The sequence below is a fragment of the Coregonus clupeaformis genome, chromosome 6 (genome assembly GCF_020615455.1).
Source record: "Coregonus clupeaformis isolate EN_2021a chromosome 6, ASM2061545v1, whole genome shotgun sequence".
Classification (NCBI taxonomy): Eukaryota; Metazoa; Chordata; class Actinopteri; order Salmoniformes; family Salmonidae; genus Coregonus; species Coregonus clupeaformis.
The window spans coordinates 40,165,259-40,186,016 of NC_059197.1; the positions used below are offsets into that span (position 1 = coordinate 40,165,259).

Here is a 20,758-nt window from a genome sequence, read left to right on the forward strand (position 1 = left end):
GCTGTTTTTCTGCAAAGGGACCAGGACGACTGATCCGTGTAAAGGAAAGAATGAATGGGGCCATGTATCGTGAGATTTTGAGTGAAAACCTCCTTCCATCAGCAAGCGCATTGAAGATGAAACGTGGCTGGGTCTTTCAGCATGACAATGATCCCAAACACACCGCCCGGGCAACGAAGGAGTGGCTTCGTAAGAAGCATTTCAAGGTCCTGGAGCGGCCTAGCCAGTCTCCAGATCTCAACCCCATAGAAAATCTTTGGAGGGAGTTGAAAGTCTGTGTTGCCCATCGACAGCCCCAAAATATCACTGCTCTAGAGGAGATCTGCATGGAGGAATGGGCCAAAATACCAGCAACAGTGTGTGAAAACCTTGTGAAGACTTACAGAAAACGTTTGACCTGTGTCATTGCCAACAAAGGGTATATAACAAAGTATTGAGTAACTTTTGTTATTGACCAAATACTTGTTTTCCACCATAATTTGCAAATAAATTCATTAAAAATCCTACAATGTGATTTTCTGGATTTTTTTCTTCTCATTTTGTCTGTCATAGTTGACGTGTACCTATGATGAAAATTACAGGCCTCTCTCATCTTTTTAAGTGGGAGAACTTGCACAATTGGTGGCTGACTAAATACTTTTTTCCCCCACTGTATGTAAACATAAATGTACACTAGAAATATGAGACATATTTTATAGTAAACCTTACAGTATAGAATACTTTAAAAACACAGACATCATCACAGTGTAAGTCAATTATCTCCATTTGTAGAAATATACAATAGGTAACAAAATAATTAACAAATTCAAAACAAAGTGGCTCATGAATCACATGGCTTTGTCATATTTCAAAGTTCTCATAATACAAATCTGAGTAAATTTGAAAAAGTGTGCTATATTTTAATTGAGTAATATGTTATATAAAACCGTACAATATAACATATTTTAAAACAGTCATCACAGTAGGCTATAAGTCAATTATCTGAATATGTAGAAATGTGAAATACAAAAAAAAATACTACAAAATATTTAACAAAATACTCAAAACAAAGTGTCTCTTGGATCACATGGCTTTGTCATATTTTAAAGTTCTCATTAAATCACTCAACAATGCAAATTCCTTATGGGCATTTTGGCTGCTAAGGCTAAAGTTCAGAGGAACACCATGCAGATCCAGTGTACAGTGGGAATGTTTATTTATGGTAAAATCCCAGCTTTCAAATAGCTAATTTAGCATTTAGCACTAATCTTACCAGTGACAGAGCATCATTCAGTATCCATTGCTTTATCCTCTTGATGGCGTCGTTTGAAAAAGCCACACTGCGAGTTCAAAAAGGAAAGATTAGAATAGTGATGCCTTGATACTTTAACCGAATGAATGTACTGTACACACATTGCAGTCAGACCTGGGTTCAAATTGAAATCTTTCAAATATTTTTTGTGTTTGATTTAGCCTGTCTTGAGTGCTAGATTGGCAGTGTTTGCACTTCTATGACTATTCTAGTGGTTCATGCAAGCTCAATCAAGCCCAGCTAAAGTAGTTTAACATTTATTTGATGTACAAAAACATCTAAAACACTCATTATTACCTTAACGAGTATGACAATGATTATGGCTAGGAATAGAAAGCCTCCAATGGAGCCTCCGATGATGACGGGTAATGATTTCTCCACTACCAGTTTGATTATCATCACCTCCACCTAAGAAGCAAAACCACAAAGCAGAGCAGACAGAGCAAGATAGTTAAACTTTTCCAATAATATATGTAAATGAATAAATATACTTTTTTGGACTATCTATTCTATTTTTTTAATCGGACATCTCTATTATTGTTAATACTACCTCAACTAGCCGGTGCCCCCGCACATTGACTCTGCACCAGTACCCCCATGTATATATAGCCTCCCTACTGTTATTTTATTTTACTTCTGCTTTTTTTCTCAACACTTTTTTGTTGTTGTTTTATTTTACTTTTTTATTAAAAATAAATGCACTGTTGGTAAGTAAGCATTTCACTGTAATGTCTGCACCTGTTGTATTCGGCGCATGTGGCCAATAAAATTTGATTTGATTTGATTTTGATATTGAACGTTTAACCCACCGATTCCATCGATCTCAATTCCAGTGCTTCGAATTGGTCTTCATCAAATCCCAGAGTGGCTTTAGCTGTAATCTTCTCAGATTTACCCTGTAATGATTGATGATGGATGGTCACAACAAAGCATTTTGACCATAAAAATCATAAAATGCGTAAGGATCTTCAACTCTATATTGCAGAGGAAGTCAATAAAGGTGCATCTACCAACCTGAACTTCTCTGATTGAAGCCTCAGCCTCAACCGTGATTTCCTGTACATCTGTGACCGCACACTGAATGAGATACTCTCCGAAGGCCTGGCGGAATAACACATATTTACTACTCAAAAGGCAACATGTTCTCATTATGATAAAATAGTGACATTTAACCATTGTAGATATAAGTTACTTTGGCTAATATATTTCTTATTTGTCATTTCTGCTGACATATTAAGACAAATATGCTGTATAATATTTTGATTTCATGAATCATTTTATGTTATACTGTAGGTGTAATGAGAAAGGATGAAACTCACTTTTACTTCTGCATTTGCAGGGATCACACATCTCTCCTGTAATCCAAACCAAATGATTATGTCAGGGACGAACACTGGGTACCAAATATTACAACAATAGAAATGTTTGGATGTTTTTAACATACCTTAGGTGTAGTACTCTTGATTGTCATTTTGGTGTCATGCGCCTGTACTGTTATTGTAACGTTGACGTATATAGTTGTGTTGTGTTTGTTCTCACCGTGAAGCTGGAAGGGAGAAAATATTTGTAGAAAGATGCAAACATTCACATTATAGAACTAGAAAAGTAAATTTCCTGAAGAAAATGAGTGTGCTTGCTCGCTTGTCTTGAAGGATCACTTGATTGATAGGATAGGATAGCCTGGGTTATTTTATGCTAATTTGAGCTAATTTGAATTGTTATCGTTTATAACGTTTTGAAAATGTTAGTTTTTTAAATGTTTGTAGCTGAAATGGTTAACGAGCAGTAGCATTTGAAATGTCACTGTGTTCTTATGGTTGACATCGAATTCATGACGTGTTATGCTAATTTATGCAAATGAGGTTATGGTACACAAAGTATTAATAGCATAAACAAATATTTTATAAGTTGGAACAGTCTGTACATTCTAACGTTTGTTTGGTGTCGATAGCTTATAGGTGGTTTAAGCACTAGAGTGGGCGGAATAATAATATATATGTAAAATTCTAGAGTGGGTTTGCTTTCAGCAAACACATTAAAGACGCAAACATGCTTTTGTCATGCTTTTGTCACTTCTAGATTAGATTACTGCAATGCCGGATAAAGCACTAAATAAACTTCAGTTAGTGCTAAACACGGCTGCTAGAATCTTGACTGGAACCAAAATATTTGATCATATTACTCCAGTGCTAGCCTCTGTTAAGGCTAGGGCTGATTTCAAGGTTTTACTGCTAACCTACAAAGCATTACATGGACTTGCTCCTACCTATCTTTCCAATTTGGTCCTGCCGTACATATCTACACGTACGCTACGGTCACAAGACGCAGGCCTCCTTACTTTCCCTAGAATTTCTAAGCAAAAAGCTGGAGGCAGGGCTTTCTCCTATAGAGCAACATTTTTATGGAATGGTCGGCCCATGTGAGAGACGCAGACTCGGTCTCGACCTTTAAGTCTTTACTGAAGACTCATCTCATCATATAATTGAGTGTAGTCTGGCCCAGGGGTGCGAGGTGAATGGCAAGGCACTGGAGCGACGAACCTCCCTTGCTGTCTCTGCCTGGCCGGCTCCCCTCTCTCCATTGGGATTCTCTGACTCTGACCCTATTACGGGGGCTGAGTCACTGGCTTTCTAGTGCTCTTCCATGCTGTCCCTAGGAGGGGTGCATCACTTGAGTGGGTTGAGTCACTGACGTGATCTTCCGTCCGGTTTTGCGCCCCCTCGAGCTTGTGCGGTGGAGGAGATCTTCGTGGGCTATATTCAGTAAGTTGGTGGTCTGTTGATATCCCTCTAGTGGTGTGGGGGCTGTGCTTTGGCAAAGTGGGTGGGGTTATATCCTGCCTGGTTGGCCCTGTGCGGTAGTATCGTCCCCCCCATCTCAGCCTCCAGTATCTATGCTGCAATAGTCTATGTGCCGGCGGGCTAGGGTCAGTCTGTTATATCTGGTGTAATTCTCCTGTCTTATCTGGTGTCCTGTGTGAATTTAAGTATGCTCCCTCTAATTCTCTCTCTCTCCCTCTCTCCCTCCCCTCCCGGAGGACCTGAGCCCTAGGACCATGACTCAGGACTACCTGGCCTGATGATTCCTGGCTGTCCCCAGTCCACCTGGTCGTGCTGCTGCTCCAGTTTCAACTGTTCTGCCTGCGGCTATGGAACCCTGACCTGTTCACCGAACGTTCTACCTTGTCCTGGACCTGCTGTTTTCGACTCTTCTGCTCTCCCTCTTTCTCTCCCTCTCCATCTCTCTCTCCATCTCTCTCTCCCTCTCTCTCTCCCTCTCTCTCTCTCTTTACCGCACCTTCTGTCTCGACCTCTGAGTGCTCGGCTATGAAAAGCCAACTGACATTTACTCCTGAGGTACTGACCTGTTGCACCTTCTACAACCACTGTGATTATTATTTGACCCTGCTGGTCATCTATGAACGTTTCAACATCTTGAAGAACAATCTGGCCTTAATGGCCATGTACTCTTGTAATCTCCACCAGAAGATGACTGGCCACCCCTCAGAGCGTGGTACCTCTCTAGGTTTCTTCCTAGGTTCCTGTCTTTCTAGGGAGTTTTTCCTAGCCACCGTGCTTCTACATCTGCATTGCTTGCTGTTTGGGGTTTTAGGCTGGGTTTCTGTATAGAACTTTGTGACATCTGCTGATGTAAAAAAGGGCTTTATAAATCAATTTAATTTGATTTGATTTGAACACATTATAGAAACACAACCACATACGGAAACATAGCAAGCATACCTGAAACTTAAATGTCAGGTCTTTCTTCTCAATGGTTTTGTCCGTGAATTTGATAATGTTCGGTGTGGCCTCCCTGTAAACAACAAGGTAGCAGAAAAATAAAGTTGAATTGAATGGAATTGAAATCCAACATTCAACAGCGTTAAGTAGGATCTATAAAGACATTCTCTGCCTTGAAATCATCCCTGTCTTACTGTCGTTCAGTCTTAACCCACCCAGTCAGTTGGACCTTTAAAGCATTCTTTATTCCAAAGTGGTACGTCTTAAAATCCAAAACCTGGGTGCCACCATTCTCACTAAAAACAACGATAGGAAGGGAAAATGTAGACAACTTCATTAAAATAAAATAGTAAAATGCTACATTTTAAGAAGTATCGGTATGGAAAGTTTCAAACCATGTTAGGTTTGCTGTGATCTCAGCCTCTCGCATCTCTGATTTCTTGTTCACAGGCTGCCAGGAGATGGAGAAATTGACCTAGGGTATCAAAACAAAAAAGAAACATGCTGACAGGTCAGAGAAAAATGACATTTCAATTTTGATGGGAGACATTTGGCTTGAGTAATGCCACTAGGCTGTATTAGTTAAGTCATGGTGGGTATCGGTACCTGGGTATTTTTCTTGAAGACTGGATGTAAGAGATGACACTTCAAACAAGAAATATTCTCTTTAATTTGGTTCTCACAAACAGACCCTTCCATTTTCTGTGAATGATGAACAGATCAATAGTCAGTCAGTTGCTGACTCCTTTGTCAGTCAATGCAACAAAGCTGACCTAATATTTCCAACCTCAAATCTAGTTCTCAGGACTCAACAAATTGATTTTTGTTTCAGTGAGGAGGAATTACCGTTGTGAACTTGTTAAAAAGGAGCATGTTGGGATATGCCAGAACAAGTGTTGTCATGTAGGCACTATCCCCAATGTTGGTCAGATTGAAGTCAATCATCAAGTTCTGGGTCGATCCGATTATGACCATATCCTTGCTGTTACACAAATGACAGGATAAAAAGGACAATATATAATCTGTTTGGGTATCAAATCAATGACTAATTATTTCCACCTTGTTAAAAATAAGTGTTTGTAGATAGGAGAAGATAAATAATAGCATTGTGATTGAAAACTAATTTACCTCAGCCTTGAATCAGATAGGGATATGTTTGCCATGCATTTGTCTTTAATCTCACACTCCTTCTCAAATTGAATCTGAAGATTTCAATTGACAGCACATATGATAACATAATTATTATAATTAAGAATTAGGCTTGAACAGTTTTTCACAAATTTGTTGAGTAGGCTACCAAATGCTCACCTTTTCTGTGAACTCTGTGGGAGTAAAGAAATCCAGAATGCGGAGAGGTGGTTCAGTGGTATTCAACTTGAAGTTTAGCTTGACCTCTATCGGTGAGAAGCAGTCATAGCAACCCTGAAAGAGAGAAAAAACTACATGTGCCTATCCCTCTCTCTCGTGTGATTCAGTTTCATCAGCAAGTCTTACTGGAGACTGTTCATACTTCAAAATAGAGATTTAAAGACCGTTGTAATATTTGTCATGTATGTAGATGCCTCAGAAACCTACCGTAAAAAACAGTTTGATGGGGTTAAGGCAGTCTGTATCAGATAGTATAGTGAAAATGCCTTCCCCATTTGCCTTGTCCTCAAAAGACAGACGCTTTTTGTTTTGACCTGCATCCAGATCTATGTTGTAAGATATGGGAAGTTGTTCATCAGCTGAAAGACAAACAAATCATGGAACAAAATAAGTGATTCTGTAAATTCCAAGCAAATACATCTACATTTTCTAGTTTATGTCAACTGAGACGATGGGTGATGAGAACTGTACTGGACATACTGTCAATATTTCCCTTTTGTGTTTGGAAGCAGATGGCCAGGGTGACCTGCTCCTTCTTGGTTTTTGTGTTTGTCTGCGCGGATGTGGGGATGGTGTTAGGCTTCATGGTCAGCTTGGGTTTAAACACGATGACAGGGATTGTTCTGGTAGACATTCAGAGTTTAGAGATTATTCAGTAAATGGACAGCGCATATACTCTTTAAACAAGTTGTTACCTAGAACCGTAAAGCGATTCATACAGGGACAGCCGAAGAACCCTTTGGGGTTCTAGGTAGCACCTTTTTTTTAAAGAGCATTCTACTAAATGAAACAGTATACACATCTGTGGTGGACATATACAGTACAGGGCTTCCTGTACATATATTCCTGCTGTCTATACTCACCTCAGGACAGTGACAGTGCCTTGGCTCCCGACAATGATGTGAAGCTGTCTCCTCCTGTCAGCACCTTTTTTGTCAGAGAAGGCACTCACAGACTGGCCAAAGTGGCGGAGTTTTGTCTCAAACTCTGCAGCTTTAATTCTCTAGAAGTAAGAACAAGTCATGAACACTTGTCATAATCATTAACCGCATGTTAATTCATGAAAACACTATGAGTGATGTTATGTTTGGGTTCTGTATAAAGTCCTTTCACTGCAGGCATCAGGATCATTGCAAGAGGCTCTTTGTTAGCAAGCTAGACTTCTACTAAATCACCTGTGAGTGGTCCCTCTGAAGTCCTTCTTGGACTCCGTTATAGATATAGATGCTTCCAGAACAGCCACATATCTCATCTTCCTCCAGAGGAGCTCCAACTGCCACGTCGTTGTATCCGTTCCCGTCCAGGTCTCCAACAGAAGAGATGGCTGAACCGAATCTGGCAAATACATAGCTGTCCAGCCCATGCCACTCCCAGGACTCCTTATCAAACTCACCCTTGGCCTAGGACACAACCCTCACAACCATCAGAAAAGTACAGTTCTGAGCACTGAAACACAATTTTATGAGTGCATTTCTACTGACCTGGTTTAGCTTGAAGATGATCACTCTGCCCTCCTCTCCTCTCTGGTGGAAGTACGGTGCTCCTACAAGCAGGTAGTCTGTCTTAGTGTCCCCGTTAAAGTCCAGGGCACACAGCACAGAGCCAAAGTAAGAGCCCACCTGTAGAGTGGAGATTTTGGTTATTATTTGTAACCTCCACAAGATGGCAGTAAGCATCAGGTTGTGTACTCTTAACAGTGGAACGAAAGATGGATACAGTACCTGTCCAAGTTTATTTCTTAGATGGATTTCGCAATATATCTGTTATACACATAGACCTACCTGGTCACCCAGTAGTATTTCCTGCAGTTTGTGTGAAGTTGCATTGAAGACGAAGACCCCCCCAGTCAGGCTGTGACGAGGGGCCCCTGAGATGTACAGAGTCCCTGAGGTGGCCATGGCAGACACAACACTGTAACCTGGGACACACAGACAGAAGTTAACAGAATACATTCAAGAAGGGCTGCCACTTTTGAAGAAAGCTTGGAGTGAGATATGCTATGTGAATTTCATTGCCCCCCTGGCACAACACCTAGAAGGGGGACTGAGAGTCCTCCCCCAGTACTGTGTTAAAGGTAATTTCCTGCAATTCTATGTATTTTGATATGGCTTAGGCATATGACCAGCGTGGACATTTTAAAAATAAAACCACAGGTCAGGTGTATTCAGGATGCTTTGAACATTAAATGAACACTCCAAATTCTACAACTTTGTTACTTTTAGATTTTGGGGGATAAAATTTAAAGCATGCTAATATTTTTTAGGTGGTTTTACACTTTATTCAGATGGCAATGAAATGAGATTCTAGAAACAGTGGGAAGGTTGGAAGCAGGGACTGATCCCTGTTCTCAGGTGGAAAGTTGTATGCGACATGTGCTTGTCACGAGTTACAAAGCCAGAACCCAGAAGCAGACCAGGACAAGGTAAGTTGAAACGAAGGTGAGTGTTTATTTACAAATTCAAGAGTGATGCTGAATAATCCAGGGAACAGAGCGGGCGGCGTTGATTAGTTGTTGGGGGTGCAGTGGTTGTTCCAATCATGGCTCGGCAGCCGCCGACCACCAGGCAGAGGTTGGATGAAGGTTCCGGACGAGTGATGTTCATGGCTAACGATCCGGCAGGGAATGGATGTTATGCCAGAGCCTAAGAAGGGTGATGATCAGGACCAGGTGTGCAGATTGCTGATGGGATGCAGGTGCGGAAATCAAGAGAGCTCCCCGGAGCGTTCCAGAACCCTCGGGAAACTGGAGATCCCGAGCAGAAAAACTAGTCCACAGACAGGACCCGACTCAGACTGCCGGGATCGTTACAGTACCCCCCTCCGACGAACGCCACCGGGCGGACTCCCCGGAGCGCCAGGATGGAGGCGGTAGAAGTCACGGATGAGGTCAGCATCTAGGATCTGTCGCCGCGGAATCCAACTCCTCTCTTCAGGACCATACCCTCCCAGTCCACGAGATACTGGAAACCCCGGCCCCGCCGTCTGGAATCCATGATGCGTCGCACCGTGTAGGCAGGACCACCTCCGATCATCCGAGGAGGAGGAGGAGGAGGCGGAGGAGGCAACAGAGGACTGAGGAAAACAGGCTTGAGGCAGGAGACATGAAAGGTGGGATGGACTCTGAGCGTCCTCGGAAGTTTGAGTCGAACTGCCACCGGATTGATCACCTTCTCCACCACAAACGGACCAATGAACTTCGGTAACAACTTCCTAGACTCAGTCCGTAAAGGAAGATCCCGTGTGGCCAACCAGACCCTATCTCCGATGGTGTAGGTGGGAGCGGGGATCCGGCGACGATTCGCCTGGAGCTGATACCGGTCCGAAACTCTAAGGAGTGCCTTTCTGGCCCGATGCCAGGTCCGGTGGCAACGACGAATATGGGCCTGAACAGAAGGCACTGAGAGCTCCTTCTCCTGAGAAGGGAACAAGGGAGGTTGGTAGCCATACAGGCACTGGAAGGGAGACATCCCAGTGGCAGATGTAGGGGAGAGTATTGTGGGCATACTCAACCCAAGGCAACTGAGAGACCCAGGAGGTGGGGTTGGAAGAGGCCAGGCAGCGTAGCGTGGATTCCATCTTCTGGTTGGCTCTCTCCGCCTGACCATTAGATTGGGGGTGAAAACCAGATGTGAGACTGACTGTAGCTCCAATGGCCAAACAGAAGGACTTCCAGACAGCAGAGGTAAACTGAGGGCCACGGTCGGAAACGATATCACTGGGCAACCCGTGGACCCTGAAAACCTCCCTAACCAGGATCTCGGACGTCTCCGAGGCAGAGGGAAGCTTGGCAATAGGCACAAAGTGGGCGAACTTGCTGAATCTGTCCACGATAGTCAGAACGACCGTGTTCCCCTCAGAAGCGGGCAACCCAGTGACAAAGTCCAGGGCCAGATGCGACCATGGTCGCCGGGGAATAGGAAGGGGGTGAAGTAGTCCAGAGCTGGGCCGATTGGTACTCTTATTCTGCGCACACACTGGACAGGCAGCAACATAACCCCGAGTATCCTCGGCCATGGCAGGCCACCAAAACGTCTGCGAAGAAACGCCATCGTCCGAGCCACGCCAGGGTGACAAGCCATCTTGCTGGCGTGGGACCATTTGAGGACCGCCGGACGAACCGACTCAGGCACAAACAACCGACCGGGTGGGCCGTTACCGGGACCGGGCTGCGTCCGAAGAGCCGCCATCACCTCCTCCTCAATCTTCCACCTAACAGCTCCCACGACGCAGTTCCGGGGGAGAATTGTCTCGGTCTTGGACCCACTCTCCTCCGTCTTGGAGAACATCCGAGACAAGGCGTCCGCCTTGCCGTTCTTAGATCCAGGTCGGAACGTCAGGGAAAAATTGAATCGTCCGAAAAACAACGACCACCTGGCCTGACGGGAGTTGAGACGTCTAGCCGATTGCACGTAAGCAAGATTCTTGTGGTCAGTCCAGACAATAAACGGTTGCTCCGCCCCCTCCAACCAGTGGCGCCACTCCTCCAAGGCAAGTTTCACCGCGAGAAGCTCCCGGTTACCCACATCGTAATTCCTCTCCGCAGGCGAAAGGCGACGAAAGTAGTAGGCGCAGGGATGGAGTTTACTGTCCGTGGAGCATCGCTGCGACAGGATGGCGCCAACTCCCACATCAGACGCGTCCACTTCAACGATGAACTGACGGGCCGTGTCCGGTTGAGAGAGAATCGGTGCGTTGGTGAATCGCCTCTTCAAATCCAGAAACGCTCGATCCGCCTCCGGATTCCACTTGAAGCTCCTGATACTGGAAGTCAAGGCAGTTAACGGAGCGGCCACACGGCTGTAATCCCGGATGAATCTGCGGTAGAAATTCGCAAACCCCAAAAATCTCTGGAGCTGCAATCTCGTACCGGGCTGGGCCCATTCCAGAACCGCTCTAACCTTCTCCTGGTCCATCCTAATCTCTCCCCTGGAGATGATGTACCCGAGAAAGGATGTCGTGTGGGCGTGAAACTCGCACTTCTCGGCCTTCACGAACAGGCGATTCTCCAACAATCGCTGCAGAACCTGCCGGACATGCTGGACGTGGTCGGAAGGTTCCTTCGAGAAGATCAGAATGTCATCCAGGTAAACAAACACAAAGAGACCGATCATATCTCTCAGGACGTCGTTCACCATACTCTGGAATACCGCTGGAGCATTGGTCAGTCCAAACGGCATCACCTGATACTCGAAGTGACCCATCGGTGTATTGAAACCCGTCAACCACTCGTCTCCCTCTCTGATCCGGACCATGTGATACGCATTGCGTAGGTCTAGCTTGGTGAACACCGTAGCACCCTGTAAGGAGTCGAAGGCAGAACTCATCAAGGGCAGGGGATACTTGTTCTTGACCGTGATGTCATTCAACCCCCGATAATCAATACACGGTCGAAGAGAGCCATCCTTCTTACCCACAAAGAAGAATCCTGCCCCCAGGGGTGATGACGAGGGACGAACGAGACCAGCAGCTAGGGACTCCTTGATGTAGGTCTCCAAAGCCTCACGTTCAGGGCGGGAGATACTGTATAACCTTCCCTTGGGGTAGACAGCTCCAGGGAACAGGTTGATGGCACAATCATATGGTCGGTGGGGAGGGAGTGACAGAGCCTTCTGCTTACTGAACACTTCCCCCAAATCGTGATATGTCTCGGGAACCAGGGACAAATCTGGGGGTTTAGCCTCAATCACCTGACTGGGAACCGAATGGGGACAGGCAGTCTTGAGACAGTTAGCATGACAATCAAGGCTCCAACTCGTTACCTTGCCCGTCACCCAATCGAACGTGGGATTGTGTTCCTTCAGCCAGGGGTATCCAAGGACCAGAGGAACATGGGAAGACGGCAGAATGAAGAATGAAATCATCTCCGAATGATTCCCCGACAACAGCATCTTAACCGGTTCAGTCCTCATCGTGATACGTGCCAGACTACTGCCGTTCAGAGTGGTCGCTTCAATGGCTTCCGGCAATTGCTCCTTGGAAAGCCCCAGCTGTTCCACCAACTTCGGCATCAAGAAAGCTTCCATCGGCACCTGAATCGATAAAAGCGTTAATCGCTAAGCTCTGATTCCTGTTCACAAGGGTAGCCGGGAAACGGGGTCTGACAGAGGTACTGAGAGGTTGAAACTGGCTCGCTAAAAGTCCTCCCAACTTTAGCGAGCCGGGCAGTTTGACGACCGCCGGGAACAAGTGGAGATGTAATGTCCCGAGCTACCACAGTAGAGGCAGCAGTTGGTCTTACGTCTATGTTGACGCTCCTCCTTGGTTAACCCGTGCCGCCCCACTTGCATGGGTTCAGAATCGGGAGACAGGACCTCTCCACTAATCCTGTGTGGTGGAGAATGATCGACGTGTTCTGGTCCACCACCCGACCCGACTGGGAACTGAGAAGCTGATCGATTGGACGGACCCCATTGCTTCTCCCTCCTTCGCTCTCGGACTCGATTATCCACCCGAATAGACAAGGCTACCAAGCTGTCCAGGTCACTAGGCTCCGGATAGGAGATCAACTCATCCTTGAGCTGCTCCGACAGACCCTGGTAAAAGGCCGCTTGCAGAGACTCCTCATTCCACCCACTCTCCACAGCCAACGTCTTGAACTCGATCACGAAGTCGGCCACGCTGCGAGTTCCTTGGTGAAGCGAAAACAGGCGCCTAGCTGCGTCCCTCCCTCGGACGGAATGGTCGAAGAGCTTCCTCATCTCGGCCGTGAACCCCTGGTATGAAGCCATGCAGGGGTCTTGTCGTTCCCAAACGGCTGAAGCCCACTCCAGCGCTCGACCACGCAGTAACTCAATCACGAAGGCTATCCTAGCCTTGTCTGTGGCATAAGAGTAGGGCTGTAGATCGAACACTAACCCACACTGCATAAGGAAAGAACGGCATCTTCCCAGCTCCCCCTCATATTTATCCGGCGTCGGAACCTTGGGCTCACGGAAGGACACAGCTCCAGAAGCGGCAGGCGAGATGGGTGAAACCGGTAGTGGATCCTCCACCGGAAACTTGCGCTGGTTCTGGACCTCCGTCAGACCGGTAGAAAGGTTCCGAACTGCCAACGCGATCTCCTGTAGCTCCGTGCTATGATGGCCCAACATCTTCTCCTGATGGGTAATGGCATGGCGAACAGAGTCCAGGTCCGCTGGGTTCATTACTGGCCGGATCGTTCTGTCACGAGTTACAAAGCCAGAACCCAGAAGCAGACCAGGACAAGGTAAGTTGAAACGAAGGTGAGTGTTTATTTACAAATTCAAGAGTGATGCTGAATAATCCAGGGAACAGAGCGGGCGGCGTTGATTAGTTGTTGGGGGTGCAGTGGTTGTTCCAATCATGGCTCGGCAGCCGCCGACCACCAGGCAGAGGTTGGATGAAGGTTCCGGACGAGTGATGTTCATGGCTAACGATCCGGCAGGGAATGGATGTTAGGCCAGAGCCTAAGAAGGGTGATGATCAGGACCAGGTGTGCAGATTGCTGATGGGATGCAGGTGCGGAAATCAAGAGAGCTCCCCGGAGCGTTCCAGAACCCTCGGGAAACTGGAGATCCCGAGCAGAAAAACTAGTCCACAGACAGGACCCGACTCAGACTGCCGGGATCGTTACAGTGCTGGGGAGTGTTACCACCACACCAAGGTTCTGCACAGGAAATGTTAATATTAATGGTTGATGGCAGTGGGTAACCAAAATATATTTTGTAATTTGGGTGAACTCTCACTTTAAAAATAGGGCTAATTTCACAAAATCCCCCAACCTTCAAGAAAAATCGAATGAATATCAATATTCAGGTGGTTTATGCCTCCTAGTTGAAGATCCTTGCCATCATCTTCCTCTACATAGACAAAATATGGTGCTTTTATGAATTGAGAGTCCCCCTACCATTTCCGCTTAGCTTGTGCACAATACTAAAATGTCAAAAATTATATTTGATTCCTGGAGCATTTAATATCAAATGCTTATTTTTATGACTTATTCAAAACTGTCCATGAATGGCTGCAAAAATACAAGTAGGCAAATCAGATTTCAAATATGTGATTACACTTGCAACATCTGGAAGAAGTGGAATAATAAAACAAGTGTGGGGAATAACAGTCATGTTCTTGCTGACAAGCACAGTAATTACCCTATATTTTAGCCCATTGTTAAGAATGAGAATTGTTCCACTGATCAGACTAAATCATGTAAATAGATAATAAAATCTCTTGAAGACAAGATTACATAAATCTGTCCCTACACCCTAACCAAATTATTGTGTATTGTCCCCCCTCTAGAATCAAACTTACACTTTTGGGTTCAAAATCTGTTTGTCAAAATGATTTTCAGAGTTACAAATCAGGTAACCCTACCAAACATACTGTGAAGGTCTGTCTGCTGCCTTTTCGTTGTCACAGCCTAAATACCAATCACCAAAAGAGGGGACTAATGCAAGTTGCGATTAAATCGACTTTAGTACATGCTGTCAAAAGGCTGTATTCTGCAATAGGGACTGGAGTAACAGCAACCTCATTTTGTTGACAACATTGTACATAAAACAACGCTACCATGCTGCTCTTTTTACAGTTTTATAAACTCAGCGGAGAACGTTCTCTCTCCTTATTCAGCTGCTCTAACCTTGAGGGGCGTTTCTTTAAAACATGGATCCAATCCCCTTGATCCCTTACATAACTAGACCAATCACATGCTTCAATGTGCCACAGTTCACAGTGCTGTGGCAAGACAGGACAATGATAGAGGTTCCGCTCGTGATGTTAAATTGCAGATGCTCCGATTTCAAAACGATTTGGAGCACAGTTGAAAACTTAACACGCTGACTATATAATGGACTAATTAGAAAAATAAAAGCAGTACTTTTCAATGCGTGAAATATATGAGGTGTGCTGTGAGAAGAGGGCCAAATTCGTGTGTCTCATGGCTAATGCGTGAGAGTTGGCAGCTCTGACCTTCAGTTATGGCCCCGGGATGAGGATAAGGAATACAAAACTAAAACCTTCAAAAACTTTGTCTGAAACTGCATGTCCCATAATCTCTCGTGGACAAATTAACCTTTGCGTGAATTTTACTTCTGGGTAACCGAGATTACATGTCCCATAACTTACCTAAGTAGGAGAACCTTGGCTCTGAGGATGACCCATTTAAGAAGGTGACCTTATTCTCCTTGGGGTGTTTTAAGATCACTCCTCCACTCCAGTCATTGGCGCCCACAGCGCCGAACAGTAGGGACCCCTAGGAAGAGGAGGGAATGGATGTTACTAGCCAGAAGCCAATAAAAAATAGATACAAATCTTAGGCAAGTGGATCGAGATACTATTATGATCATCAAACTGCATCTCAGATATGGTCACGGTCTCCAGCTAATAGGAATAGTACACGTTGGACCATGGTACCCCAGACTGCAGACTTTGGCCTTAAACCAACTACAAAACCATGTGTAAAAAAACAAAGTTAAAAACCAAACAACTTACATCAAGTGCAATGTGGTTGCTGAATCCAGCCTCGGCGAGTTGAAATTGAAAGCCATCCCCCTGCTTGATTCCTGGTTCATAAATCAAAGCAACACAAACATTTTGTTATAAAGTGAGTCAGAAATAATATTTCTAATGGAGTAGGATGCAAAATGGTCAGTGTTAGACTACCCTAAACCTCCTACATTAAATTGCACACATACAGAATATGACAATAATGGGACACAATGTAAACTGATGATTACAGCCTTTTAGTGTTACCTTCGATTCCTTTGATGATACTGGTCTCTAGCTGGGAGAGGATGCTCTCCAAGGCTTTATAGTCACCAACCAAGAACAGGTTACTCTCACTGCCACTAATCATCTTCATCTCGTCTATTTTGGTTTCATTACCAACCTGTGATTCATAAATGTACAGAGAAAATCTATGTCTTGATATACCAGAATATAAGTTAACTTTTTCATTGAATCGATTAAACCTGTTACATTAGTCAGGAAGATGAATTAAAAGATACACAAAAGAGAACACACACCCCAATAGCAAATCTGGTGATATGGTTTGTTTCAAGCAAGTTCTTTGCTTTTGGCAAATGTATCTTATCCCAAAGGGATATTGCTCCATCTGACACCACTATTATGATTTTCTTGGAGTCCTCTTTGGACCCATTCTCAGGAACAAAAACATGTTCACTGAAAATACAAATGTAAACAAATGTCAACAATGTAATGATATTTGCAATCTAAATGATATAAAAATATGGGCCTATAGTATGGTACTTACATTGTATAGATTATAGCTGAAGCAGTTATTGTGGCGTGTTTGATCTGTTCAATGTTTTTGACCGTTTCAAAAGCTTTTGGCCCGTCTTTCTCATTCAGTGACAGTTCAGTTCTGATTTTTGAGCCATACTGAACAATAGCAAATTCACACTATAAAAAGAAAGAGCTATTTATTTTTGTTATCACAATAAAGCATTATCATTCATTTTATTTAATGCCAATTCTAGAGAAAGCACAGTTTTATGACCAAATCTTTTGTTGAAGTGTTCATTAATGTGGATCAATACTTACATTGAAACATTTCTCCCAAACATTTTTCATCACAGTTGAGATGAAATGTTTTGCCCTTTCAAAGTCTGTCACATTAATGCTACCAGATCCATCAAGTACAAATGCAATCTCAGTCCCAGGATCTAGAAACAAAACAGCGATATTGTACATTAACAAAAGAAAACACATGCACATCACTTCCCTGTATTTGTAATAAATGTAGACCTACCATCCTCATCATCCTCATCACTGTTGTTGTTATTGTTGTTGTTGTTTTTGTTATTGTGATTGTTGCCATTGATGGAGATGTTTCTTTCCATTTGATCTACAACTTAAATTCAGAAAATGTAGACATTCATTACTAACTTTACACTCTTTATATGGCGCTGATGTACAGTATGTTTCCATAGTCTTCATCTGAGATCTAACTTTTTCACAGCTGTTTCCATTGGTTCAATATCATAGGAATGCCTACCTAGCGTGGCAGGATAATAAACCTTATGCTTCAGAAGGCCAGACAGGAGTGTACAGTTTGCATTGAGATAATCATTTGAGTTATTCTGCTTCCTGACCTGTTGGCAGACCTGGTGAGAGGAGAGCAGAGCAAGTCATCAGTCCACATGGCATACTGCTGAGCAGGATAGCTCTATGGCCCGATCAGTTTGATAGTGTACAAAGAGGAGTAGTTTTTCTGCAGGCTATAGAAACACCATTCAACTGATGTCTAAAATGAACTCGGAGCCGAGGGCTTCCTCATGTGAGCCAGTCACATGAATCTTTGTCCAAGATAACTTGCTTACTGACTTAATGCTCTTCATTCCTGGAGCAACATAGGGCCCAAGATAAAGGCGATTTGAGCTGTATTTCATTCGCTGGACAAATATATGATGTCTGAAGTGGAACAGGAAACAAATCTGTGACTTTTTCTCAATCTTCAGACAGGACACTGTATGGTACCAGGACAGTGTATGGTATTTTCTACACCTTGTGCTCAAAAAACGGATGTGGATGCCTGCGTGCATGCAATTGTCTGTCTGAATGTGACCACAGTGACACATATCTGCAGCAGACACAGAGTACACTCTCAATAATCTTATCAACAGAGTTTGAGGAAGCATTTCTATGCTAGACTTAAAGACAATTATGTATTGTTTCAGACCAGAGATGTGGTCCTACTCTGTGAGTCCATCTAGCAAAAACAATCTTACAGTAGCAGAAAATAATCAGTTACATTGGAAAAGGTTTTTCTGGGAAGAGTGGGGCCCATCTTTCATGATGAAAGGGAAGTCATGTGAAATACAGACGTTAGTAGCGTCTGACGCCTACAGAAGAGGAAGCTGTGGCTTTGCTGAGAAGTAATTGACTAGGCGACGATTCTGCTGCTACTCTCATGTGATTTACTGCAATACAATTAACTAGGGTACCAATCTGACCTGCAGCCCATTCCTCTCCCCCTCTAATACTTCACCCCTCACTCTCCCTCTCATTTATCCACATAAATTAAATACAACACAGCTCTTAGTTGTCTTGAACTACTATAACTATTTGTCATACAGCCAATATACTGTGTCATCATGTACAAATCATGGACAAATGTCATAAAAATTCATGACACTTTCATGACTGACTTATTGTGAATGGCAAATGAAATGACTCAATAAAAGACAACACAGCAGGTTAAATAGGTTATCTCTATGAATGTAAAAAACTGTCGTAGAATAAATACCATGTGCTGCTCCTTCTCCCCAGTCAAACTGTTGGTTACTGCCACAATGGGTCGGAGTCCTTTACTTGCATTGGCTACAAAACAAGTCGACTTGGATTCAGCATATGGTTAACAAAAATAGGCCCTGAAATGTACTAGAATAAATTAACCTACTTCTGAAATTTGGATTAGCAAGAGTGACATAGTTCACCTGAGATATTGACTTCCATGCAGTTTTCCAGATCACAATGCAATACTTTCTGGGGTCTAGAATTTGGGGATGGAACCAATACCCTGTTGAATTACATAAGAGAACATGGATACGGAGAAAATAATCTAGATGTAATACAGTACTGTAGATCTATATGACATGAACACAAATTCATTTGACATAACATATAGCAGATGATGCCATAGTGACTTACCCTTCTTTGGACTGAACAGTAGTTTGCCCAAATAGTGTATCATTGTTATGAAAATGCTTGACTGGTTTTGTGAAAATGTTGAAGCCTGCTACTGTGCATATCACTGTAAAGCAAAGAGATGTGACGATACAGATCTTTTATCACTCTTTACATGAATTGAATTAATGACTACCTAATGCTCAAAAACATAATACATACCAGTCAGCAAAATGTGTCCTCGAATCATGTTTCTAGTAGAACATGTCAGGTCTGAGAAAAATAAACTGCTTAAACCAGATCAGTCTGATCATAACTTGCTTGTAACTTATCAAACCTTTTGACAACTGCTCATATATGCTAGATTTCCTATGAGGTGATGACATCACAACCTCTCTGTCAGACAGACAAACAGACAGACAGTGGTGGTAGTGGTGGGTGGTGGCTCTTGCCTTGTTGTCATGTAAACCCTTGGGTTGTGTGAAAGTGCTTGACATGCAGTACATTACATTACATACAATGTATAATTACAATACTAATACATTACATATAATACATTTAGCGCAAAGTGTTAACAGTAGGCGTGTATTTTCAGTTCAGTTTTTGTAGGGAGCATTTTTAACTTTAATTGATCTTTGATCTGTTTCCTGTAACTGCTCTCTCTCCCTTGTCTCCAGCAGACCAGCAGAACTGAAAGTGGGTTTCAGTTGTATCTGGTCTGGACCACAGACAGTGACATTACTCTAACAAAGGTGACAAGAGGCCCTCTGTGTACCTCTACAAAGTTGCTCTGTCACCAGGTTCAACTAGACTAAACAACAAACTATATTGACAAACATTCCCCATTTTCTATTTAAATTGATGAAAGTTGTTGCATGAGATGTCTGATATCAGCTATTAAAATTGTGTTGGCAGATATAGCATGGCTATGAGGGTTTTATATTTTGCAATGCATGAACCTGGGATGGAAAATAAATTCAGTATAGAAACGATTTCCTGGTTGTCTTCAGTGTCAGTCTTTGGTTTTTACCACAAAGTTATGTGTCACATTAACAGAGGATTTGTCTTTCCTTGTTAAAAAGGAAGTAAGTTGCTTGAGTAGTCATGGTGAATGTATTTTGTGACAACACAGACGTTAGTTACAAAAACTAAAGTGACAAGACAATGAGAGAATCTCAATTGGTTTTGCTTGACTCCTCGTGTCTCCTCTGTCCTCTCCTTGCCTGCTTTTGAAAAAGGTCAAAGGTAATCAAGGAGTGGATGCAAGGAGAGGAAACGTGGAAACAAATGTGCTTGTATGAAATGAGACTCTCCTTCTCCACTCATGCGTCATCAGGCAAATTATGGTTAGAGGGGTGGAATCCCCAAATAAATGTGTAAAGTGCGAAAACCAATTTAACTAGTTGTATGCAAGACATGTTATAGATAAAAGGTAGCGTAGCGTATCATTTTTAAATGTGTGCATGCTTTTCTCCTTTGAGAAAACAACAGCTGATTCATAGGGGGTGTGTATACATTCTTGTGTATCCTCTGCCGAAGTAGGTAATCAAGGAGGTGAGCAGAATCCTCTGTTCCCTACTAACGAATTGACACTCTCCTCAACCACTCAACCACTTATCGGTTTCCAGTTCATGCAGGAGAGGAAGACGGAGGAATCGAGGAGAGGATGGACTTTTTTTCACCAGTTGAGAACCTCCCAAAACCCAAATAATAATACATAATAATAATAATAATAATAATAATAATAATTATA

The 20,758-nt window shown here is 43.4% G+C and overlaps 1 protein-coding gene across 1 annotated transcript; it reads right to left on the reverse strand.

The window, feature by feature from the left end:
- Nucleotides 1-618: 618 nt before the first annotated feature.
- LOC121567933 (integrin alpha-E) lies at nt 619-19,326 on the reverse strand. The gene is made up of 31 exons (XM_041878325.1): nt 19,228-19,326; nt 19,030-19,132; nt 18,816-18,898; nt 18,626-18,699; nt 17,375-17,483; nt 17,129-17,230; nt 16,921-17,042; nt 16,631-16,779; nt 16,383-16,539; nt 16,111-16,246; nt 15,850-15,920; nt 15,484-15,610; nt 8,181-8,317; nt 7,881-8,018; nt 7,575-7,799; nt 7,263-7,402; nt 6,880-7,022; nt 6,607-6,758; nt 6,340-6,453; nt 6,160-6,233; nt 5,878-6,013; nt 5,638-5,733; nt 5,427-5,506; nt 5,247-5,327; nt 5,032-5,104; nt 2,736-2,837; nt 2,611-2,646; nt 2,306-2,392; nt 2,101-2,187; nt 1,589-1,699; nt 619-1,319 (listed from the first exon to the last, which is right to left on the reverse strand). Exons 1-31 carry the CDS (start codon nt 19,253-19,255, stop codon nt 1,266-1,268), a joined length of 3,327 nt encoding a protein of 1,108 aa, XP_041734259.1. The 5' UTR covers nt 19,256-19,326; the 3' UTR covers nt 619-1,265.
- Between the last annotated feature and the right edge of the window lie 1,432 nt (nt 19,327-20,758).

Bases quoted from the DNA above. Each gene is read 5' to 3' on its own strand.
- LOC121567933 (XM_041878325.1), bottom strand. From the start codon at position 19,255: ATGATTCGAGGACACATTTTGCTGACTG. The intron at 2,647-2,735 runs GTATGTTAAAAA...TTTGGATTACAG, and splicing joins TCAAGAGTACTACACCTAAG to GAGAGATGTGTGATCCCTGC. The intron at 2,393-2,610 runs GTGAGTTTCATC...TTATTCCGCCAG, and splicing joins CTGCAAATGCAGAAGTAAAA to GCCTTCGGAGAGTATCTCAT.